Genomic DNA, 23,039 nt, shown 5'->3' with positions numbered 1-23,039 from the left:
CAGTTCCTAGAGATGTTGTACCTTTTCAATGTTATTATTAATGTTAAGAGTCTTTGAAATGGTACAAAAACACATTTATGTATGTATTTATTGATTGATTGATTGTGTTTGCATGTGTTACAGTGCAATCACAGTGTGAGGGTCAGAGAACAACTTTCAGGAATATTTAATTTTCTGCTACTACAGAGGTCCTGGGGATTGAACTCAGGTTATCAGGCTTGACAGCAAGTGCCTTTATCCAGTGAAATGTCTCACTGACAAATGGTGATTCTGAATTGCCTAAAAAGTTGCAGAGGTGGGTGTGATAAATATAGGTTTCACTAAGGTGATGGGGTTGGGCCATACCATTGGGAAATCATTCCCATTATCATCATTAGGTCTTTGTTTCCCATGGATGGATGGGTCAAATCATGGGAGGTAGAATGAAAACGAAGCCAGGGTCAATCACTTTCATCTAATCCTATGACTCAAAAAAGAACCCTTACCTTCAACTGTGTCTACCTACAGAGTCTAAGCAGATGCTTTCTTCAGAAGATAACCTTTAGTCTATAGGAAAAAAGCCTATGCAGCTGCTATGCTCTGAAACAAGTTGACAATCTGTAGGCTTAACTGCTTCTTATACTTTAAACAACTTACAACCCTATTTGCATATGCATATTTACCTGTTTTCTGGTGCTACTATAAAGGAGGGGGGAGGGGCTTTAGGATTTATGCCATGTGACTCACATTTCTGTTTAACTTCACCCACTGAATTTTGGGGACTAGCATTCTCCAGTTAGTTAAAAATCAGACCTTTTTTTTTTCTTTAAAAAATATTTATTTCTTATTATTAATTTATGTGTATGTGTATGTATGGAGGCCAGAAGAGGGTATCAGATTTCCTGGAGCTGAAGTTACAGGTTGTTGGCTCTGATTCACTTGACATGGTTACTGGGAACTGAACTCTGAACCTCTATCAGAGCAACATGTGCTCTTAACTGCTGTGCCATTCTCCAGCCCCCCCCCCCCCGCACGCATTAAATACTCCAGTTGGCTGTCTGTCCTGGTGTTCACTAGGTATGTTAGGCTGGCCTCAAACACGTAGAGATCCTACTGCCTCTGCTCTCTAGTGCTGGAATTAAAGGCAAATATCACCATGCCCAGTTTACTTCAACTTTCTTAACCAATCACACTGCTTTTGATCTTAACCGCAATAAATCAAAGATCATATAGGTAGCACATGTCCATCCAAAGTATATTCAAATTTGCCTCTTAAAAATCTTACCTGTTGTAGGCCTGCATAACCTACAAATACCTAACAAGAAGCCTAAGATTTTTTTTTTTTTTTTTTTTTTAATGGGAGAGAGTGAAAGGCAGGTTCTTGAAATCTTCAGGGCAGCAAGAGGCCACCATCTGGAAGCCAGGGGGCATGGAGGAATGCTTGGGAACATACCTCGGCTTGGCACAGTAGATCCTGCAGCCCTGCCACATTAAGCTCCAAAGGTTGAATCTGTTTGGCTCTCATTTCAATGTCCCTTAACAGAGACAGATAGGATACCAACTTCTCATCATGTTCTAAACAAAGTCGCCGGGTGAAAACATTCTGTGGAACCCAAAGAAAAACTCATTAAGTTCTGTTGTTTTCCTTAAAGTCAGCTTCTAAAGTAGGTGGGTTTTTGTTAGTCAAACAGAAAGAAGCAATTTTAGCTACACATAAGGCAGGATGAAATATGTAATTGTCTGAACCATTTCTAAGATACAGACAAAAGTGATTTTATTGATTTCCTCAGAAATTGCTTCAATATTTCAAATTGGCCTCAGTGTTCATTTTTTATTTTAGAATTCTCAGGCTAGAGATAGATCTTGGCAAGATATCGACTACATAGCAAGTCCTGGGTTCAGTGCTAGAATCACAAAAATCAAAAACAGTAAACAGAAACTCTTGGAATTTTAGAATGACATTCATAGGCAATGCCTAATTTTCCAACAACTATATTATAGATGATAAATGAATTAACAACTTAAGAGAAATAGCTAACACTGTAAATAAATATGTATGTATTTGTGTGCATACAATTATATGTGAGTGATTTTTATATCCAGCTAAGAATTAAAGAATCAAGCTAGGGTTGAGGATACGACTCAGCAGAAGTAGAGCACTTGCCTAGATAGCACTAAAGCTACTCATATCTTTTTTTTCTTTTCTTTCTTTCTTTCTTTTGTTCTGTTTTTTTAAGACAGAATTTCTGTGTAGCCCTGGCTGTACTGGACTTACTCTGTAGATCAGGCCATTCTTGAACTCAGCGATCTACCTGCCAGATGAAATGTGTATGCTACCACACCCATTGCTACTTATATCTTTAAAAAAAAACAAAAACAAAAAACAAACAATCTAGAAATGATGGTGTGTGTCTAATCTCAGAATGGGAGGCAAGAGGATTGTCACAAGTTGGAGGCCATCCTGGGATAAATAATAAACAGCAGGCCAGCTAGGGTCTTAGCTGAACCTTGTCTCAAAACAAAATCAAAACCACTCTAACAAAAATACTCCCAACCCTAACCAAACAGAACCCAACACTTTGGGATACTTGCCTGAGTTGCTCTGCAGAGTCCTGGGTTTGTACCTTCACTCCCCTTCCCACCAGGGATAGCCATGGAGGGGGCTTGTTCATCACCAAGGATCTCTTTGTGCTTTCCCTTAGGTATCTTCTCATCTATCTTCATTACAGAACACGGCAGGGACACTAACATTTCTTTACTGACTTCTGAAGTAGTGGGACTCATGACACCATCATGTTGCCCCCTACTCTCATTCTGCAACATCCTTTTGGGCATTTTCTCTGGAAGAAGAGATACTAAGACCCTGGGTCCTCTCTGACCCACTCTGTCTTCAGAGGATCCCTCTTCTGGGTCTTTAGCTATGGGATTTACTACTTCTAGAAATTTTGTTTCCTGGGTTGTTGCCATTTTAGATTTTTGATGTCCACAAAGCCCATGATCCCCTTTGCTATGCTCATGAAGGCCTTTTTTATCTGAGGAATCTAGGTAACAGACTCCTTCTGTATCTATAGTAGAAACTATGGTTTCTTTTAATTTATGAGCTCTCGTTGAGTCCAAAGGTATTTCTTGATCTAACTTTTCTTTACAATCTCTGGATGGGAAAATCTTATCTTTCGTCTCCTCAGTCTTAGACGTACTATACAAGTCTTGGCCATCAGTAGTCTCCTCTCTGGTGGTGCTCTGGGCAGCCATGTCTCTGTTGGAAATGTGGGGCATGTATGAAACTTGGGTTTCTTCATCTGATTCCTGGTAGTTTAGTCTTTCAGGTCTTGGAATCTCAGAAAAGAATGGTTCCTTTTGGGCAGTACTAGCAATTCCTTGAGATAATTTTTCTCTTGGTTTTAAAATTGAGCAGAGGTTTGATGTTTTCACTTCCTCTTCACTGAAGAATGTTAAAGCATTTTGATTTCTTAGGGTAGCATCTTTGGATGTCGTCTGGGAAGGGAAGCCTTCAATTTTACAAATAACAGAAAAGTCCACTTCTCTACCAGCTTCTTTTTCCTTATCATTTCCTATCATTTTCACAGATTGGCTCTTTATGAAGGAGTCATGTTCATCACCAGTGGTAACTTCCTGGTCCAACTCTTCTTCAGAAAGAATGGCTGCTTTGCCCGTTTGGACACTTTCTTCTACAACAACATCCCTTTTCATTCTCTTACTAACCTTCACATTCACTGATTGTTCACTCAACGACCTGCCTGTGGTTTCATAATGAGATTCTTGTACTTTTGAAATCATTTTCCCTTGACATTCTTTTCCTTCTTCAGCATTCAGGCCTGAGATAGGTTGCTTTACATGAGAAATCGTTTTTATTTGTGTTACTACTTTCTCCTGTTCTACATCTGTACATTTTCTCACACAACTTCTAGCTACCTCTCTGAGTTTCAAATCTGAAGATTCTGAGCAGGGATGGATCACCAAAACTTGCTGTGAAGATTCACTTTCAAGATGACCAGGACTTATGCTGCTGGTGGATAACTTATTGTCTAAAGAAGCTTTCTTCTCATCTTGACACTTGCCTTCCATCTCTTTTAATGATATCTCCCTACCCTTTCCTAGCTTTCCCCTATTAGAAACCCTTACTTTAGCCTTTTCTTGAGCATACTGACTTCCAACTGGTAATACTCTCTCACATTCCTCTTTATCATAACTCTCTTCAGTGATCTCACTAAACTCAAATAGTAACCCCTTTCTTAGACAGTCACCCTTCAATTCACATACTTCAGTCTCGCCTTCCTTTTCTAAGGTATCTACTTGGATCATAGTTGCCAGTTCAGGGCTGATAAGTCCTTTCTTAACAGCATCCTCTAAAGTCACTCTTTGATCATTATATATATCAATAATTCCTCCATTTAACACTTGATGAGATGCAATAATTCTGGCCATGTTTTCATCTAATAGCTTATGTTCCAAAGCTGATGCCAAAGTCATTTGTTTTCCTGTGGCTGGATCTATGATTCCACCAGTGTTGGCCTGAGCTTCCAAAACCTTCAGTGTAGATGCAAAGTCTACTTTTCCATGCTGAATTGCTTCAGACAATGTTAGCGCTTTGTTGCTCACCTCATCTTTAATATCAGAAAATGGAATTACTTCAAGATATCTCCATCCAGACTCAATGTCAATCTTACATTTCTTTACCAGTTCTGAGTAGGGAATAATTCTGCAGTTCTCAGGATCTACAACCCCATGCCTTAATCCTAAAGGTAATTCTGTTTCATTAGCTAAGGATCTTCCTTTGTTAGCTTCTGCCAAAGTCAATTTCTGGCCACCAATGAGATCCCTCAATTTCCCACTTATATCCTGAATCTCTTGGATTTCTCTTTTCAACTCTGGAGAAACAAGATCTAATTTTATGGCTTCTGAGAAGGAAAGCGCTTCCTTTGTTTGAGGATGATAAAACTGATGGTGGTTTAAGTTCTCAACTTTTTTGAGCTGCCTGGATAAATCTTTACCAATCAAGCCATGTTTAAAGGCATTATCAACAGAAAGTCTCAAGCCAGATATATGATGAATGATACCACCATCAAGCACTTGTTTAGTCAACAGACAAACAGCTTCTTCTTTCTCCAGAAGACCTCTATCAACAGACTGTGAAACTGTTAACAGTGCTTTACTGTCAGGGTCCCTAAGTCCTGTTGTTTCCATTTGTAGCCTGATCAATCTCTTCTTAACTGCACTTTCAGCATCTCTGCCTTTGGCAGCCTTTTCCAGATTTATAAGTTCTGTCTGGTCAGCACTGTCTACCAAACCAAGATTTGAGGCCAAAGTCACTGAAAGCTTTTTGCCTCGTTTCAGGTCAACAATTCCACCAGTTACTACCTGCCCCTCTAAAATTCTGGTGGCTGTCTCCTTGTCAAGAAGTCCAACTGCCACGGCTTCCTTTACAGAGCATAGTGAGTGGGTTCTGGGGTCTAAGATACCACTTATAGCTTTGTCTGACATAAGGACATTATGTAATAATTTCTCATCCATCAAACCTTCATTAATGACTTCTTCAGTTGTCAAAGACTCACAGGTCTGGGAATCAAAGAAGCCCCGGAACATGTTCAATTTTCCCATTAGTTTCACAGCTGTGTGGCTAGACACAAGGCCTTGGGTTATTGCTTCATTTAGTAAGAGTTTCTGACCTGTTTCTTCATGAAAGATACCACCATCCAGTAGCTGGGCAGACAATGTACTTAAAGTAGCTTCTTCAAGCAATTCAAAATGATGACTACACAAAAAGGAAGCCTCATCACCATTATCCTCTGGATCAGTCTTTTCTAATACCACCATATGACCATCTGCAACACTTTGTCCTTCTTCACTTTGTTTGTGGCCAACCTTAACCAAAGGTGTTTCATTTAACTCTTTCTCCAAGGAATCAATATTATGTTCTGACTTAAATTCTGATTTCAAACTTAAAGAAGTCGCTACCTGAAATTGTGATGTTTTGTTTTGAGACTTTATGAGTGGTAGTCCAGTTTCACTTGAAATATATTCAGTTTTGGCAGTCTTCACTTGTTCTTTTGGACATGTGAAGGAAGTCTGTGTGGGAGCTTGCCATTCTGATTTCTCAGTAGGAAGGTCTTTGTCAAGCACCAAGGATATACCTTGAGATTCCTGTGGACATTCCACAAGAAGGGCTTCTCCACTGATATTTTCCTTGCTAAATGTTTCTCTTTGTTCTTCCTTTCTAGTGTCTAACCATAGACTTTGTAGGTCTAACTTGACTTTACTTATAACCTTTGAAGTGCTAACATTTGCAGCTATTACTTTTTGTTCTCCTACAAACAGATCCCTTTCAGGGCTCCCTGCAGAAGAGCATTTTATTCCTATAACAGTCCTTTTGCCTTTTGCTTCAGTACAGTTTTCCTGACTGGGATCGTCTTGGTTCTGAGAAGGAAACTGGGATTCACAGTGCGTCCTCGTGAGCTTAGCACTGGAAATATTCCCACTATTCAATTCTTGTGATTTCTCAGAGGTGTCTAGTCTTTGAGGCTGAATTTCAATTCCTTCTGGAAGACCTGCTTGACATATATCTCTGGATGTTAGCGTCTCTAGCAGCTCTTGATCCAACAGAAGCAGCCGCTGTCCAGTGTGTGCATTGATGTAGCTGTGAGTCATCAGGTGAAACAACAGCTTCTCTCCATGGCTTGCTACTTTCTCTCTTTGGCATGACAGAGGTTGTACACCAGGAGCAACGACTAATTTGCTTTGTTCTGCAGAGTCTGCTAGTTGTATGTGGGGCATCACATCAGGGATACAAATCGATCTTAAGTTACTGGCAAGACCTTTATCTAAAATACCACTTTCTGTTGCTTTCTGCCAGGACCAAATCTCTGTGATTGTTGGTAGAAAAAGAGCCTCAATTTGCTCTCGGTTATGGAGGATTTTATGTGCTAATTCAGTAGACACAATACCTTGTTCTAGAGCATCTGTAATTGGGAGAATCTCTCCAGATTCAGGCCATAGTAACCCCATGAATGACCAGAGGGATTCCAGAATTACAAGAGCAATCTTAGCAGCTACTAGATTACTGCTCACTGCTTCATCAATAGTCATTCTATTCCCTGTAACAGTGTCAATGATGCCTCCTGTCTGAAGCTGCCTTATGAGAATAGCACAGGCCATATCTTGGTCAATCAAATTATGCCTCACAGCTTCTTCTACTGTAAGTCTATGACCTGTTCTTGGATCTACTATGCCACCAGCAAAGAGCTGAGCTTCCAGCAGCCGGACAGTGACCTGCCTGTCTATCAGCCCTTCCTGAACGGCACGGAAAATGCTAACCTCCCGATTTGATTTCAGGCTCACCATTCCCCCTGCCAACTGCTTGACAGGCAGCAATTTCAACCCTGACTCTTGATGGATGATACATCTTTGCATCAGTTCCAACAACCCAATTTTTTCAGCTGTGTTAGGGTCTATTAAATTCTTGGATGATCTCAAGTGAGATTGTAATTCTGAATGAAGCCATGAAGAAATGAAGCCTCGATGAAAAGCTTCTTCTAGACTAATACAGTTTTCACTGGGGGAGAGACTGAAACCTCCAGTTGCCAGGTGAACTTCTAAGATTTTCAGTCCAAGTCTCTCACTGATAATTTTCTTTTCAATTGCTTCCACCACAGAAAGGGGGCCTTGTGTCTCCGTAAGCTTGCTAATTAAAGACAGAGAATCCTGTAGCTCCAGGAGCTGTTGGTACATTGGAAGGTTAATGAGGTTTCTGGCGAGACCCTCTTCCAAACAGAGCTTTTCACTGTTCTCAGGGACAATGAGGCCAGACATGATAACCTGGGATTCCAGGAGCACTAGGCCTGTGTCTTGGTCAATGAGGCCCTTTTGCATGGCTCTGAAGATGGGAAATATCTCCACTGTACCTAGGTCAATCACTCCAGCAACTGCTCTGCAATTCTAAAAAAAAAAAAAGAATTAAAATGAAAAATGAATCAGAATCAATGATAGAAGCATAACTGTTAGAAAAGAACCATAGATGAAATTCTGATCACAGGAAAAACCTACCCTCAGTAATCCCCAACCTGTATGAAAATCAAAATGCAAGCCAGGCCATTCATGCTAGAAAATATTTTTTATAAACTGCAGAATGTTCAATAGAGCCAGAAGCTCACAGATTGCCTGAAGAATGACAGATTGCATTAAGCATATCTGCGCAATAAGCTTTACAAAGTAGCAAGCAGTAAAGAAAGAAGATAGCTAATTTTTTAATTTTTACATCTTATTACTTATTCATTTATTTAGTGTATAGGGTGTGTGCATGAGTGGGCATGCAGGCATTCAAGAGCCATAGCACATATGTGTAAGTCAGAGGACAACTAGTGGGAATTGGCTCTGTCCTTCCATCATGTGGGCCCTAAATATCAAACACAGGTCATCAGCCTGGTGGTAAATGATTTTACTTGCTTGCCACACTACTGACCTTGGATGGCTATGTTTAAAGATTTTATTTTTCACTTTTTAAAATTGTGTGTATATGTGCATACGAGTGCAGGTGGCCTGGGAGCCCAAAGGTGACAGATCCCCTAGGGCTGAAGTTATAGGTGGTTGTGAACTGCCTGATATAGGAGCTGGGAACTGAATCAAGTCTTCTGGAAGAACAGTAAATGCTTGTAACTGCTAAACCATGTCTATACATCCAGAAAATTATTTCTAAGATCAGCTTATTACAAAGGTTCTTATAGACACATACCAGTTCCTAATATAATTTCTCATACAGAAGACTCTGGAAACATTTCTTTGCTGATAACAGGATTAGTATAAAAAATGAGAGACTTAAGCTACAAAATAGTTGTGCATCCCAATAAATGGGCCTGTGTGTATTACTTAAGCAGTGTGTGATCATGAGTTTTAACTTCTTAGAGGCCAATGCTTGTAAGACCTGAAAGTAACAAGTCAAGGAAGAAACAGACTAGGGACTTTAGATTGTGAATTCACTATTACCACTTCTTCTAGTCCAGGCTGCCACTAAGATTTATTGAGGAACCATATTTAATCCTTAAGTGATCCTACAAAAGATTAATCTTAATCTGGAGGTTAAAAACATGAAAAACATATTAAGTAGCTTGTCCAAGGTAACAAAACAAGTGAGTTCTAGAAACCAACCTGGACTCAAATCTTTTGCTATTATAGGTCTCTTTGGAAAGTTTGGAGAAGCATGAAATAGTAAAGTCACATCTTAAACAGGAGTCAATCTATAATCACCTGCTGAAGAATTCTCATTTTAAAGCCTTTTATTTCGGGTTTTAAATCATTTAAGAGCTTTACTACCTAAAATGCTTCATTACTTGTGTTGCACTCCATGACTACAATTCTTTTTTTGTTTATTTGTTTGTTTGTTTTTTGAGACAGGATCGCACCATAAAGCTCTGACTGTTTGATATTCATTATGTAGGCCAGGCTGGCCTCAAACTCACAGGCAGCAGACTCCTGCCTCTGCCTGCAGAGTGCTGGGACTAAAGGCAGGTGCCACTGTGCCCTTCTTCATTTTTTGTTTTCCTTAATGAATTTATCTTTCTCCTCTTTGGACAGTATTATTTTTGGATTTTTAAAAACTCATGGCAACTTATCCATACATAACCCTGACTTAACTGTCAATCACTTCCCTGTCTACTAACAAGTACATTTCATTTCTATTGTCAGTGAGAAGTAAATTATATAAAAACAGGTTTTCCCTTCAGTGTCTAGAAACACCATCTGCAATGCAATGAACACTGAATAAAGAGATAAGATGTTTAAAAAACAATCCTTGACACCATTAGGCTGTATACTCCATGTTAAGGGCGGCGTGAGGATTTTAAGCATAGTGACTGCACATAAGAATGCAGAATAGATAGCAAAGAGAGATTTGGTTCATTTCTCTGCTTTATTTTATGTGCTCAATTGATGGCATATTAGGAGCATCATTCCCCATGCTATGTAAAATATTATTTGCTATTCTCCCCAATCTTACTTTCTGTATTTTAGGGTTCAATTTGTGTAAGTGAAACACACATATTACACAAATCTACTATGTGTCTATTTTACAGAGATTATAAAAAAATAGCTTACTGGTGTATGGTGTATGACTTTTCTAATATATAAATCCTTTTTGAAAATCCATAAGCTGGTTGTGGTAGGTTTGGGCCTTTAATCTCAGCACTTTGGAAGCAGAGGCAGGTGGATCTTTGAGTTCCAAGCCAGCCTAGTCTAAACAAAAAAACCCTGTCTCAAAAAAAAAAAAAAAAAAAAAAGAAAGAAAAAGAAAAAAAATCCATATAAAGCTTGTTGAGAAAGAGATGTTCTGATAAAAAGGAAGACTGTTGAATTTTCTAATTTCTTCTGAAAGATTCATAATCTCAAAAATGCTGACATTGAAAAAAAAAGCCTGGAATTGAGCTAAAGAGAAAAGCCTTCCTAATTCCTCCCAACACCCTCATAACAGAAGGATAGGAAGGCAGCACTGAGCTAGGAAGCAATCCAGTCTACCAAACATGGACACTGTGAGCTAGATGAGCTTAAATGACACAGGGAGAAAAGGAAAGAAAACATAAAAGGCTTCTACTTACCCAAACTGCAGGGCACGCCTCAGGCAGATAAGAAATAGAGCCTTATGGAGCAGCTCAGCCGTATCACATACACAGGGTAAGCTTGGGGTTAGCGTCCAGCATGCGACTGTTTGTTTTTTGCAAAAAAGAACCCCAAACAGGTCGTCCTCTTTTCCCTTTGTGCATTTGTGCTTAAACTCCAAAGGGTTAGTGAAACTTGTAAGCAAGGATGTCAGTTAACCAGAACAATACTTTACATGAAACACACACAGTACAGGGACACATCATGCTCAATGTAGTGGTGCTCAGCAGCTTGTCTTTTCTTTCTTTGCCCTCCCCCCCCACCCCCTTTTAACCTTTCAAAATGAGAACTGGATGTTCTCAGCAAGCAATTGTTAAAACTTTTCACATACTCCCTTATATGGTGAAGCAAAAGCCATCAGAAGTGGGCTACCTTACACAGAAAATTCTACACCAGCACATTCTTTCTGGAAATATACTGTCAAAGCAGGGCTGGTTCTATCCTGTAGACTTTATGAATTTATAAATTTATATCCATGGTTCAGAATCAAGATACATTTTGCTTGAATAATCATGTTGTGCATCATGTAGACCAAATATTATTTACCACATATTAGCTTTCTCCACATACACTGGCCATTGCTTCACAACATAGGAAATAAGCAGGCAAACACACATGTATATCCCAGAGACACATGTATATAATTTGGTTAAATGTGCACACACATGTAAGTATCCAGGAAGAACAACCAACAGCAACTATGACTTTCATGTGGTACCAAAAAAAAAAAAAAGTGAGATGAGAACTGGTAATGGTGCTACATGATGGGAGGACCATGGATGGATGAGGGGAACCAGCGTCTCAGTCAGTGAAGTACGTCTTTCCCTGGCTACTGGAAACTATAAGCTTATAAACATTTTCTTGCATATATCTACAACTCTTGGATATCCATCTTTTGGTTGACTATGTCATGAGGGAGTAATCTTATTGACCTGTGATCAGATACAATACAGAATTGAAGTTCTCCTTAACTCTTTTCCGTTGTGCAGTGGTAAGGTGTGGGTAGAGGTAGGAGTGAGCCAGATCCAGAAGGTTTGCTGTAAATATCCTCTGATGTTCTTGACTGACCAACACATCATGGAACCCCAGTAAAGAAACACATGACAAATGGCTGCTAAAGTGAGGTTAAGTATTAAGTCACATTGGTAATGGAAAGCTAGTGAACATGACTCTCAATCAGCAAAGACACTTTCATACCATTTAAAAAGCTTCTGTAATATATGGAGCCTAAAACTAAAAATACCTTTTGTTCTGTCTGCTGAGCCAGCTCACTCTGGAGCTGCTGGAGCTGGTTTGCCGAACCGTCACAAAGGTCGTGGTAGGCCTTGTTCAGGGCGCTCAACTGCTCGGAGATCTGTTCTTTCTCTCGTTCCGAGAGCCTGAAAGATGAAGCATTACATCTCAGGGGGAAAAGTCTCCAAACCATATTCAAAACTGTCATATTGTTGCCATGAATGGATTATCTAGATATAGCCAGTCTCCCATGCTCAACTATGGCATCTCTCTCATATCCTATGATTGATTCTTAGTGATGTTAATGCTATATAACTTATTGTAAATTAAAAAAAAGGAATGCTGGGTTATCTAATGTTATTATCAGCCCTAAGATTATCACAGTGGTATTATCTAATCCACTATCACAAACAATAAGACACAGACACCTGTTAAATATTATAACTGCCTTTTTTACCTTGGGCTGGGTAGATATTTCACCTATGCTGGCTCAATAACCTTGCCATCCATCTCCCAGTCCCCATCCAATGCCATCCTCCATAATCATCCTCATCTGGTCTACCTTCCATCCATAATCTGAAGATACATGCTTGTATCTTCAGAAGATACATTCTTCATCTGGGCCTTTTCATGTCACTATTGGAGTCCTTCCTCCCAACCTAGATATTTTTTTTTTTCTCCACACTAAACCATCATGGCATTCTCCTTTCTCTTCTTGTCCATCTGTCTCCTGTGATTCTCCTGTTCTCTACAAGCCCAGGAACCTTAGCAACACCTACCCCTTTCTGCCCTGCCTAGTTATAATCTGTTTAATCAACCAATCAGGTATGTCTTAGGCAGGTTTACAAAACAAAGATAGGTATAACCAGATCTTGAGGGCCAGTAACATGCATCAGACCACCTCCAACAATAACTCTAGAAGTTCTGCAACTGCCTTAATCAAAATGACCTTGCCACATTTTAAACAAATTATTCACCTGCCTAATACTCTTTAACTTCTCTTATTTTTAAATCCTTTGTATGTGATGTATCTGTTGAGCACATTCCTCATCACACCTCCCTTTCCCTGTCTCTCCTCTCCAACCATAGCCACTCTTGTTTGTTTTGGGTTTTGTTTTTAAGAGACAGGGTCTCTATGTAGCCCAGTCTGGGTGAGCTTGAGCTGGTGACCGTTCTGGGGTCACCCTCCCACGATGGATTACCACCATGCAATAGTTTACTTAGCTCAGAGTTTCATTATTCGACTAAATTTGCTTTAGAACTTTTTCTAGAAAACAAGACATTACACATATAGCTAAAGCCACTGTGTGTTTGTCACCAAGTCCATTCATTTCCTGTCTTCCTAGAGGTTCATATCTTGAATATTGTGAATCCTAAAGGTTGGGTGTCATCTCCCTTCCCAGTGTTAATTCTGAGAATGAACTATGTTGATTTATGTTAGAATTGCCTACAAACTGATAGAGATTCCCCAAGTCTTCAGTTTACCTTTGGCATCCAAACCCTGCAGCAGATTTTCAGGTCCTTAATATTATTCTAGCCTGTCATTAATCTGATAAGAAACAAACCTCTAAGATCCCACATACTGCAAACTATATCCAAGTGAGGGAGGGGATGTCACAGACATGTAGCGATCTTATTGGCTTGTAATTTTAACTGGACCTCAATATTTCCCTTAGAAAATGCAGGGGGGAGTTCCCAGCTAATCCCTCATCATTTTGCCTGAGCACTGCCCTAATCTTCAATAAACCCCCTACTTAAAAATACAATACAGGGGGCCTGGAGAGATGGTTCAGTGGCTAAGGGCACTGACTGCTCTTCCAGAGAACCCAGGTTCAAATCCCAACATGCAACAACTCACAACTATCTGTAATTCCAAGATCTGATACTCTCACATAGACATACATGCAGGCAAAACACTAATGCAATGAAATAAAAGTAAATAAAATTTTGAAATAAAGTAAAATACATACAGACCACTAGATATTACTTCTCTTACTTTTGGACTCTATTCTTGACAAAATTACCATTGTGCATACCTTTCCTGAGCCTAAATCCTCATGTTGAAGGGAAAAACCTGTCTCAAATCCTGAGTAGGATTGTACTTTCTATCAGTCACTTCTAACCTCTTTCACTCCCCTCCTTTCTATTAAATCTTTCTTGTAAGGCAGTCTATAGACACAGTTAAGTCTGCCATATTCTAAAAAGTAAAAGTGTTTGAGTGCATATTCCCCCCTCATTCCTTGTATTAATGCTTTCCTTTCCTATGAGCACTCTTTGTAAAAGGAGCTGAGCTTCAGTATCTCAGCCTCCACACCTCATTTATTTCCTGCTCATCATATTGACTCTGACCTCACCCGACAACTTTTCGTCGGTATCACCAAAAAGTCCCAATGGCCAAATATATTAGATATTCATCCATCTTTCTTGACTTTTGAACTCTCTCTTCTTTTTCAAACTTTCTTGGGTCCTGAAGTATTATTTACGAATATGTTCTATTCTCTAAAGTTTCCTTTACAGGCTTACATGACCTGGAAGTCCTTTTAGGTTAATTACTCTTATGATTTCTACTACATTAGTGACTTAAATCTTTATCCTTTTGGTCTTCTGTCATTATTTCCAAACTTCCTACAGAGCTGCCCATTGGGAATATTTGTGAGTCTACATAAGGCATGATTAAGGTAATCCATAAATCTTATTATATACTAGGCATTTCTTCTCTAACATCTGACAGGCTTTCAACATCTAAGCTACATTACTCTGCAACTCATTCCTTGGTCTGTGTTTCTTATCTTTGTGACTGACATCATCAAAACTCAACAGCCTATGCTAGAAGCCTAGCAGGGTATTTTTGTTTGTTTTATTTTGAGACAGGGTCTCACTATATAGCCTTGGCTGGCTTAGAGCTACTATATAGATCAAACTGGCCTTGAATTCAGAGATCTATCTGCCTAAGCTGGGATTAAAAGCATGCACCACAAGTCTAGCAGTTTATCTACTGATTTTCCTTGTGACCAAACCCATAGATTAATCATCTTTAGTATCTTTTTTAATTTATACATTTATTTAGTATATGTGTATTTGCACAAGCACATGTGCACACATATGAAGGTCAGAGGACTATCTGGAAAGTCAGTTCACTACTTCTACCCTGTGGATCCTGGGGATTGAATTCAGGGCGTCAGGCTTGGTGGCAAACACCTTTATGTGCTGAAGCATCTTGCTGGCCCCTTAATACCTCTTGAATCTCTGTCACCTCTGTAATCTACTGAATTTCTTGCACTCACTATTTTGCACTTGCTCCTTATCCTTTATAACCCCCTCAAGTCAAACATGTTTAAAATTCCTCCCCATATCTGAGAAGGTAATAAATCCAAACAAACAACTTCTCAGTACAAACTACAAGGCTCTTGTTGCCCAAAATTTTCCAATCTAACATCTCATTGTGACTCTTAAGATTCAGCCATTTGAAAAGGTCAGACTCACTTATGACCATGCTTGGCCAAGAAGATCTGTGAAGTTTTAATGGCTTCAGAGACTTGTTCTTTCTTGGTTGTCAGCTCTTCTGCCAGAACCTAGCAGTATAAATAAATAAATAAATAAATAAATAAATAAATAAATAAAATTTAAGCTTAAGACTTGAAAGAGTCAAACATGATTTCAAATAATTTTTCAAAAACCAAAGGAGAAAATACAACCTTGGTAAGACATTACAAATGAGCTACAGATGTTTAAAAAGCTAATCGAACAAGCAGGGCAGCTGAAGTTGCTGTAAGTTTTAGAAGTTAGTCCGCCCCCCTATACCCCCGCCAAGACAGGGTTTCTCTGTGTAGCCTTGGCTGTTTGTAGACCAAACTGGCCTCAAACTCACAGAGATCTGCCTGCCTCTGCCTCCCCGAGTGCTAGGATTACAGGCGTGAGCCATCATGCCCGGCTTGAAGTTAGCCTTTTCTAAAGTAATAATTTTCTCTGAGAAGCCACAGGAATTGTTCTTCAAATATACAATTCCACCTGGGCAAAGAGAGATGAGTTTCCACTCACCTGCTGCTCCAAAATGGCCTTTTCAATGTCTGTGGATGAACTTGAATGAGGTGAGGTAGTTGTTCCTTGTGTACTTCTTGCCAGAGTAGACACCCAACCTAAAAGTTCTTTGACCTTCTCCACATGTTCTTGCTTTTCCTCTTCTACCACTTTCTATATAACCAGAAATAGAAAGTCAGTACTGTGGTCAGTCTTATTAGGCAGGCAGGATTTTATGTTTTCAAAGCCAGATAGAAAATATAGTTCTTTATGTACAGAATCTTGCTATTTTCATAATTTTTAGAACCATCAGTGAACAGTGACTGCATGAAAGAAGCACTGACATACTGGACAAAAGATCATGCATCACTTCTTAATTCCCATGGCACGTCTATGAGTATTTGAAAACTCAGCCTGCAAAGATTTTTATAATTACAAAATGATTACATGCTTATTATACATAGGGCCAAAATAGGAATGCATAATATATATACTAGATTTTATTTCCACAGAACTTTACACACAAACACACTTCTAAAATTGTTTCTATGTCATTTTGTACCTTTGTTGCATATGTAGTTTTTACTGAAATCATTGTATCTAGTATAGTAATATATTATAAATCACTTTCTATGTCAGTTCAGTTAAATCTATTCTATTATTTTTAATAGTGTCACAGCATCCCATTGTACAGACTAAGGAGATTTCTAGTATTTTCATCCAACAAATTATACTTTACTGAAGATTTATGCTTGTATCCTGTGGTGGTTTGAATGAGAACAGCATATATAGACTCATGTTTTGATTACTTAGTCCCCAGTTGAGGGGACGGGGAAGGACTAGAAGGTGTGGCTTTGTTGGAGGAGGTCAGTGAATGAGGGCAGGCTTTAAAGTTTCAAAAGGCTCTTGGCATTTCAACAGGGTGTGCTCTGCTTCTTCCTGTGGATCCAGATGAACTCTCAGCCACTGCTCCAGCATCATGCCAGCCTGCCTCCTGCCATGCTCCCTGCCACTGATGATCACAAACTTTAACCCTCAAACTATAAGCCCCAAATAAACTCTTCTATAAGTTGCCTTGGTCATGGTGTCATATCACAGCAACAGAATAGTCACTAAGACACAGCCCTTTTTCTGATGAGACACTTAAAGGTGGAAGTGATAAAACATTTGTATATTCTGTATTTGAAAAATGTCACCTAAAATTGACTTGAAACTCCAAAAGTCACTCACAAATGATGCACTGAATGATAAAAAACAAACAAAAAAAGAACTGTAGTTGCCCAATGCCCATGTCATTAGCTGAGGATTTTGTTGTGACACTGTATGGTGGTTTCAATGGAAAATATTCCCCATAGGCATTTGAGCACTTGGTCCCCAGTTGGTGGCGCTGTTTGCGGAGATTATAGAATCCTTAGCAAGTGGAGCCTTACTGGAGGAGGTTCACTGGGGTGGACACTGGAGTTTACAGCCTCTCCCCACTTTGCAGATGAAAATGTGATTAGGCAGCTCACTGCTTCTGTCACCCAAAATAAACTTCTTCCCTATGTTGCTTTTAGTCATGGTACTTTTATCACAGCAGCAGCAAAGTGACAAATACTCTAAGCCAGCATACTTTTCAATCTACTCAATACCATGTTTTTAACATCTTTTGTGTCTTTTTTTTCTTGGTGACATCATCATTTAAGTAACTCTAGACTAATGTTGAAGTGCTGTCTAGTATTCCTAAACCTGAGAGAGCTATGATATGCCTTAGGGATAAATCTTATATCTTTGATAACTATTTTGCAGGAAAAAAGTTAGAGAGCATCAACGAAACAATACTACACATCATATAAACTGTCTTTAAACAAAAATACATATAAAACCAGGCTGTATATGGGATCTTAGACTTGTAGAGAGTAACTATTTCCCCTAGGAGCACTGGTTTAGTGTTAACCAACAACCAAGCTTTCTAGAGCATGATCACTGTGAATAAAGAAAATGAATGCATGAACTTTGCCTTTTAAAAGACGGAGCACAGGAATGCTGGTACGTAGTGCTAGGTTGAGGACTTGGCACGTTAGCCACAAGCTCTACTAATGAGCTATACCCTCTGCTTGAAGCATAGCTTCTTGTTGGTGGTGGTTTATCAAGACAGGGTTTTTCTGCGTAGCCTTGGGTATACATGAACAGAGATCTGCTTGCCTCTGCCTCCCAACTGCTGAGATCAAAGGCATGGCCCATCATGCCTGGTGAAGCATAGCATTCTTAATCATTCTTTCAAGAATGGTTAGGATATGGCTATTCTCACCTCTTCCTCTTCCAAACGCCGGAGAGCATCGCTGATATATTTTACATGCTGAGTCGTTAATGTTACTAATGCTGTGTATCGAGTCCTCAAGTCCATAAACTATAGTTTAAAAGAACAATCGAGATAAGTTATGACAGAAAAGTAAAGTCAACAGTTGAATAAGGAGAACAACAGAAAGGTGAGACAAAGGAGAGCTTCTCTTAAGGTAAGAGAGTGAGGTTTCCTCCCACCAGCTCACCTCCTGTGTGATGGCGTCTGAAGAGGAAATCATACGACGGCGCTTGCCAGGGGATTTCTGCTGAGACTCCACAAAGGCCTTGTATGTCATCAGCTGCAATTCATAGTCCTAAGGAAAGGAGAAATTTGACTCCCTTTACTTGGGACTTATAGCTAACATATCAAAACCACAGTGTTTTGTTGTTAGACTCTATCTGGTGTTTGTTCAGACTATAGGTTGGCCAATATTGGGCCATTCTGCCTGCCAGAAATAATAATTCTATTTCTATAAATGACTGTAGCTATTTATAATTTTACTTATGCTGACAGTTCAGGTTCTCACTACTTTATCTATCTATCTGTCTGTCTGTCTGTCTGTCTATCTATCTATTTAGTTATCTATCTACCTACCTACCTATCTATCTATTTATTGGTGAGGGTCTCATGTAGCTTAGGGTGATCCCAAACTCCCTATGTAGCAAAAAGAATGACCCTAAACTTCTGATCCTCCTTTCTACCTACACCTTCTAAATGCTGGCTATATGAATGTACAGTGCATGTTCAGTCTTCTATGGTACTAGAAACTGAAGCCAGCTAGCCATGCTAGCAAGCTCTCTGCCACCTGAATGAACTAAATCCATTGCCTAGTTATTATTCTTTTCTTTAAAAAAATTATCATAATATATTACTCTTTTAACGTTTTTCATTCATTTTTCATTGGCCACACAAAAATGAGTATGTGGCCTAGCTTCAGTCTGTGGGTCATACCTTGCTGAATCCTGAGTTTTTAATCTGTGATTTGATGCCCAGTTCTTTATTCTCACTCTTGGGGAAATTGAAGTTTAAGTAGGGAAAGTGAATTTTCCAAATTCAGTAAAGATTAGAAATGGTTTTCAAATCCTTTAGAAATGCTTTTGTTTTACTACATACTCTGTGCTTCCTCTGTAACCTGTAGAGTGTTTCATCCATCACCTTCCAAGTTTTCTTCATTTAAATAGGGCCTTATTTGTCTTCCTACTTATACTCTTACATGCTCGGGATACCTTTTCTAAAAAACAAACATGATTGACTTGTTCCTCTGACCAAAATCTTTCAAGGCTATAGATCCAGTCTCTCAAACATCAACATGTATAGAGATCATCTAGAGGACCTTATGACAATGTAGAAGCAGATTCAGTAGATGTGAGGGCATTTCAAGCAGCATCTCAGGTAACGCTGACACCACTGGCTCAGAGACAACCTTCTAAGGGGCAGGCTGGCCTAAGAAAAGCTCTGCATGTCTGTCCAGAGAAGGCTTTACTCCTCCTAGGATACAGTACAGTTACCTTCACAATAGTGGAATATTGCTGGGACAATTTTTGACATTGGTCCAGTTTTGTCTGATTCCTCTCGATTTCTGCAAACAGTTCCTAGAAACCAAAGTAGTACAACATCATTGATTACCATCACTGAGTAGTGAGTGCGTTTATTATATTCTACAGCAGTGAGCCTCAAACGTTAGTCATCACAGTCAAAAAGACCAGTTATGACACAAACTGAAGGACTATGTCTACAGATCTTGAGTTGGGCCCCGGAATCTGGATTTCTAACATGGTTCAGGTGACACTGATGATGCTGGTCTGGGAGCCACACTTTGGGAACTACATTCCTTTCATATTTTTCATGTAGAGCTTCATGTAATCCTAGCAATAACTTTGTCAGGCAGGTCAAAGGAATAATAAATTATGTCTATTTTAAGTATAAATTAATTTCTGAGAGGTAATTAATTTCGTCAATGTTTTTGTTTTTAATATAATTTTTTATTTATTACAATTTCTTCACTTTGTATCCCAGCTGTAGCCCCCCCCATCTCCTCCCAATCCTATCCTCCTTTCCTCCCTCATCTCCTCCCTTGCCCCTTCCCCAGTCCACTAATAGTGGAGGACCTCCTCCCCTTCCATCTGACCCTAGCCTATCAGGTCTCATCTGGACACTAGTTGGTACACAAGCTGGGACTATAATCAAGACAAATTAAACTTCAGACTTCATATACTTAATGACATGGTGTTAAACAAAAACAAAACACCAACCAAAAATGCTTTAAATAAAGTAATTTCCTTTTACTCATAGTTTCCCAAACCCTTACAGTCCAGTCCTCGTGCAATAAAATATAATACCAAGAAACATCATGGAGATGTCTAATAGTTTCATAGCCACAGAAACTCAGGATTGGAGGAGCTAATGGGTCTTTCTCTAGTCTAAATGTGAAATCAGTATCTTTTTTTTTTTAAAAAAAAAAAAAACACGGACAACAGAGGGCACTTAGATATCTTGCCATTTGGAGGAAGGTTTAATTTTTGCAGCACTGTCATCTTTTATGGTAAGCTAACTTATTTTCCCCCTTGTCTTGCACCCACACTCACCGTCTGCTGACTGAGCTGCTCTGACAGCACTCGGCTATCCTCTGCCTGGCCTGGCTTCATCATTTCCTGCTGGGCAGTGGTTTCCTCAATCCACTTGATGAGAGTTCCGTGGCAGGCTCTGTAATCTCTCAGAACTTCCTGGATACTTTCTACCTCAGATTGGCTAAAGGAACAAAGGGAAGCACTGTCATACATACTAATGTTAATATAAATAGAGCACAGTTGCTCAGACTTTCAGCTGGGCTCAACCACTAAGGACACAACTTTACTTATGGAAATAAGTGATGTAAGGCTGAGTGTTATCTATGATGTACCCAGGGCCCTAAAAGTGAATAGAAACTAGTTGTGTCCTATGAGCTCTGAAAAACTGTCTGGAGTCAAGCATCTCATGACAATTCCTGTCAAATTTTTCATTTATATCTTTATTTTAGAGTATCTGCCAGAGTACCAGGACTAAGATTTATAAATCACTGTAATTTCTTGTAGCAGAAAGTGAGGAAAGACATAAGTTAATACCTTTAGATGTCTGTCAGTCTCATTAGCTTTAGGGACAATACAGACTTATATGAGTTAATTAAACTCCTGTCTCTGTATATTTTCCTACCATTCTTAGCCTCAGAAAGGCCAGTTTTCTGTCCTTATTAGTCATATCTTACATCTGAAGTAGGACCTCAAATGACAGAAGTAAGTTGAACCCACTAAATCAGCAATTATGATAGAAGTGGTAAGTTCTATAAAGCCTCACTCGGAAAATGAATCAAATAGATTCAAACCTAATAAAACACGAACCAAAACCTTGGTTCTCCCCTCAAGAAAGGGTCACCATATAACCATTCAAGGCTATATTTAAAAAAACAAAAACAACAAAACAAAACATGTGACACTAGAGATGGGCTAAGTGACAGAAAGCTTGCCTAGCATAGGCAAGAACCTGGATTTAATCCCAAATATTGGTTGGGAACTGTCATAAATGATGTAACTAGATTAGGAGTGGCATTGCTAACAGTATTCCTGCCATCTGAAAGCAAGCTTGGGGATATGAGGATGACCTCGCTGAGATAATTCTCACCCAACTAACTGTCAGGGTTGACTTAAATGATCTAGTTGGCTAAGTGATCCCTTCCCTCCCTTCTGCTTCATGTGTGTCCCTCCTAAAGCTGTATTTCCCTCCAAAAAGCTCCAAAACACGTTTGGGCTACGGTTGTAGTCTAGTGGTGGAGTACATATGTTAGGCCATAGGTCTGCCTTACAGCTGATGGCTCCAGCTTTCTGGGGCTTATCATGTTCAGAATTCATTCTGTTTAAAATTCGTCACCTCTGTATCAATTCCTACTTTTAAATATGAATGCTAAAATAGTTGATAGCTATTTTTGTTTAATCTTTAGTCCCTGAACCTAAGTGGAAGAAAGGTAGGGCACCCCCTCACCGGGTCTCCAGCTGTGTAATGACACGGTGCCACCGCTCCTGTAGCTGAGAACCTTTCTCCTGATAACGCTCCAAATCCAAGTTTTGCTCTGATGTTGGGCGACGTAGCTCTTCTGCTACTTCCTTGGCCTTAGTGATTTCCTCATCCAGGACTGAGAACACTGAATTCTTGTCTTTTACATCGCTAAGCCAGTGCTAGAAAAACATAAGAAACAAGTTAAGCATTTTCTTTGTTAAAAAAAAAAAAGACTCAGGTAGAGCTGGAGAGATGGCTCAGCGGTTAAGAGCATTGGTTGCTCTTCTAGAGATCCTGAGTTCAATTCCCAGCAACCACATGGAGGCTCACAGCCATCTATAATGAGATCTGATGTCCTCTTTAGTGTACATGCAGCTAGAACATTCATATATATAAAATAAATTAATTAAATTTAAAAAAGACTCAGGCTAAGGCAAACAAAAGGACAACATCTACAGTGGAGATAAACCAGGCCTAAAAAATGTCTCTGCTGAGGATAGCCTCTGTTTTCCTGGTGCATGCTGGGAAGGTGGGGCAAGAGTAACATACAGGAAAATGGGAATACTATATGGAAATACTGTACGAGAAAATGTGCAGATACTTTTTCATGTTTGAAACCTGACTTTACAGCATGTAAACTATAAAACCAAGCAAAGTTATCATAACTTGTTTAGTTCTTGTTTTTCTCATCTGTCAAGAGACCAGAATCCCTTCCCTATTCACTTCTCACAGCAGCTTGTAAGAGTTCAATAAAGTCACAGCAAAGTGCCTTACAAAGTTTCTTTGATGTAATCATTGG

General features: G+C 39.3%; 1 protein-coding gene across 27 annotated transcripts in view; it reads right to left on the bottom strand.

Moving 5' to 3' along the window:
• Positions 1-23,039, bottom strand: part of Macf1 (microtubule actin crosslinking factor 1) — a 345,150-nt gene that overhangs the window by 119,427 nt on the left and 202,684 nt on the right. For 23 of the 27 annotated variants that reach the window (XM_060379622.1, XM_060379623.1, XM_060379626.1 and 20 more), the window contains 10 exons: positions 22,226-22,419; positions 20,800-20,962; positions 19,723-19,806; positions 18,420-18,527; positions 18,182-18,280; positions 15,913-16,065; positions 15,358-15,446; positions 11,885-12,020; positions 2,572-7,932; positions 1,433-1,582 (listed from right to left, as the gene is read on the bottom strand). In XM_060379622.1, coding sequence (XP_060235605.1) covers positions 1,433-1,582; positions 2,572-7,932; positions 11,885-12,020; positions 15,358-15,446; positions 15,913-16,065; positions 18,182-18,280; positions 18,420-18,527; positions 19,723-19,806; positions 20,800-20,962; positions 22,226-22,419 — 6,537 coding nt within the window. The remainder of the gene's footprint in view (positions 1-1,432; positions 1,583-2,571; positions 7,933-11,884; positions 12,021-15,357; positions 15,447-15,912; positions 16,066-18,181; positions 18,281-18,419; positions 18,528-19,722; positions 19,807-20,799; positions 20,963-22,225; positions 22,420-23,039) is intronic. The other 4 variants (XM_060379628.1, XM_060379632.1, XM_060379629.1 and 1 more) reach the window with 1 other exon arrangement.

The sequence above is a fragment of the Meriones unguiculatus genome, chromosome 3, assembly GCF_030254825.1.
Source record: "Meriones unguiculatus strain TT.TT164.6M chromosome 3, Bangor_MerUng_6.1, whole genome shotgun sequence".
Taxonomy (NCBI): domain Eukaryota; kingdom Metazoa; phylum Chordata; class Mammalia; order Rodentia; family Muridae; genus Meriones; species Meriones unguiculatus.
Note: the sequence above shows the minus strand (reverse complement) of the source record. Positions and strands in the feature narration are given on the sequence as shown.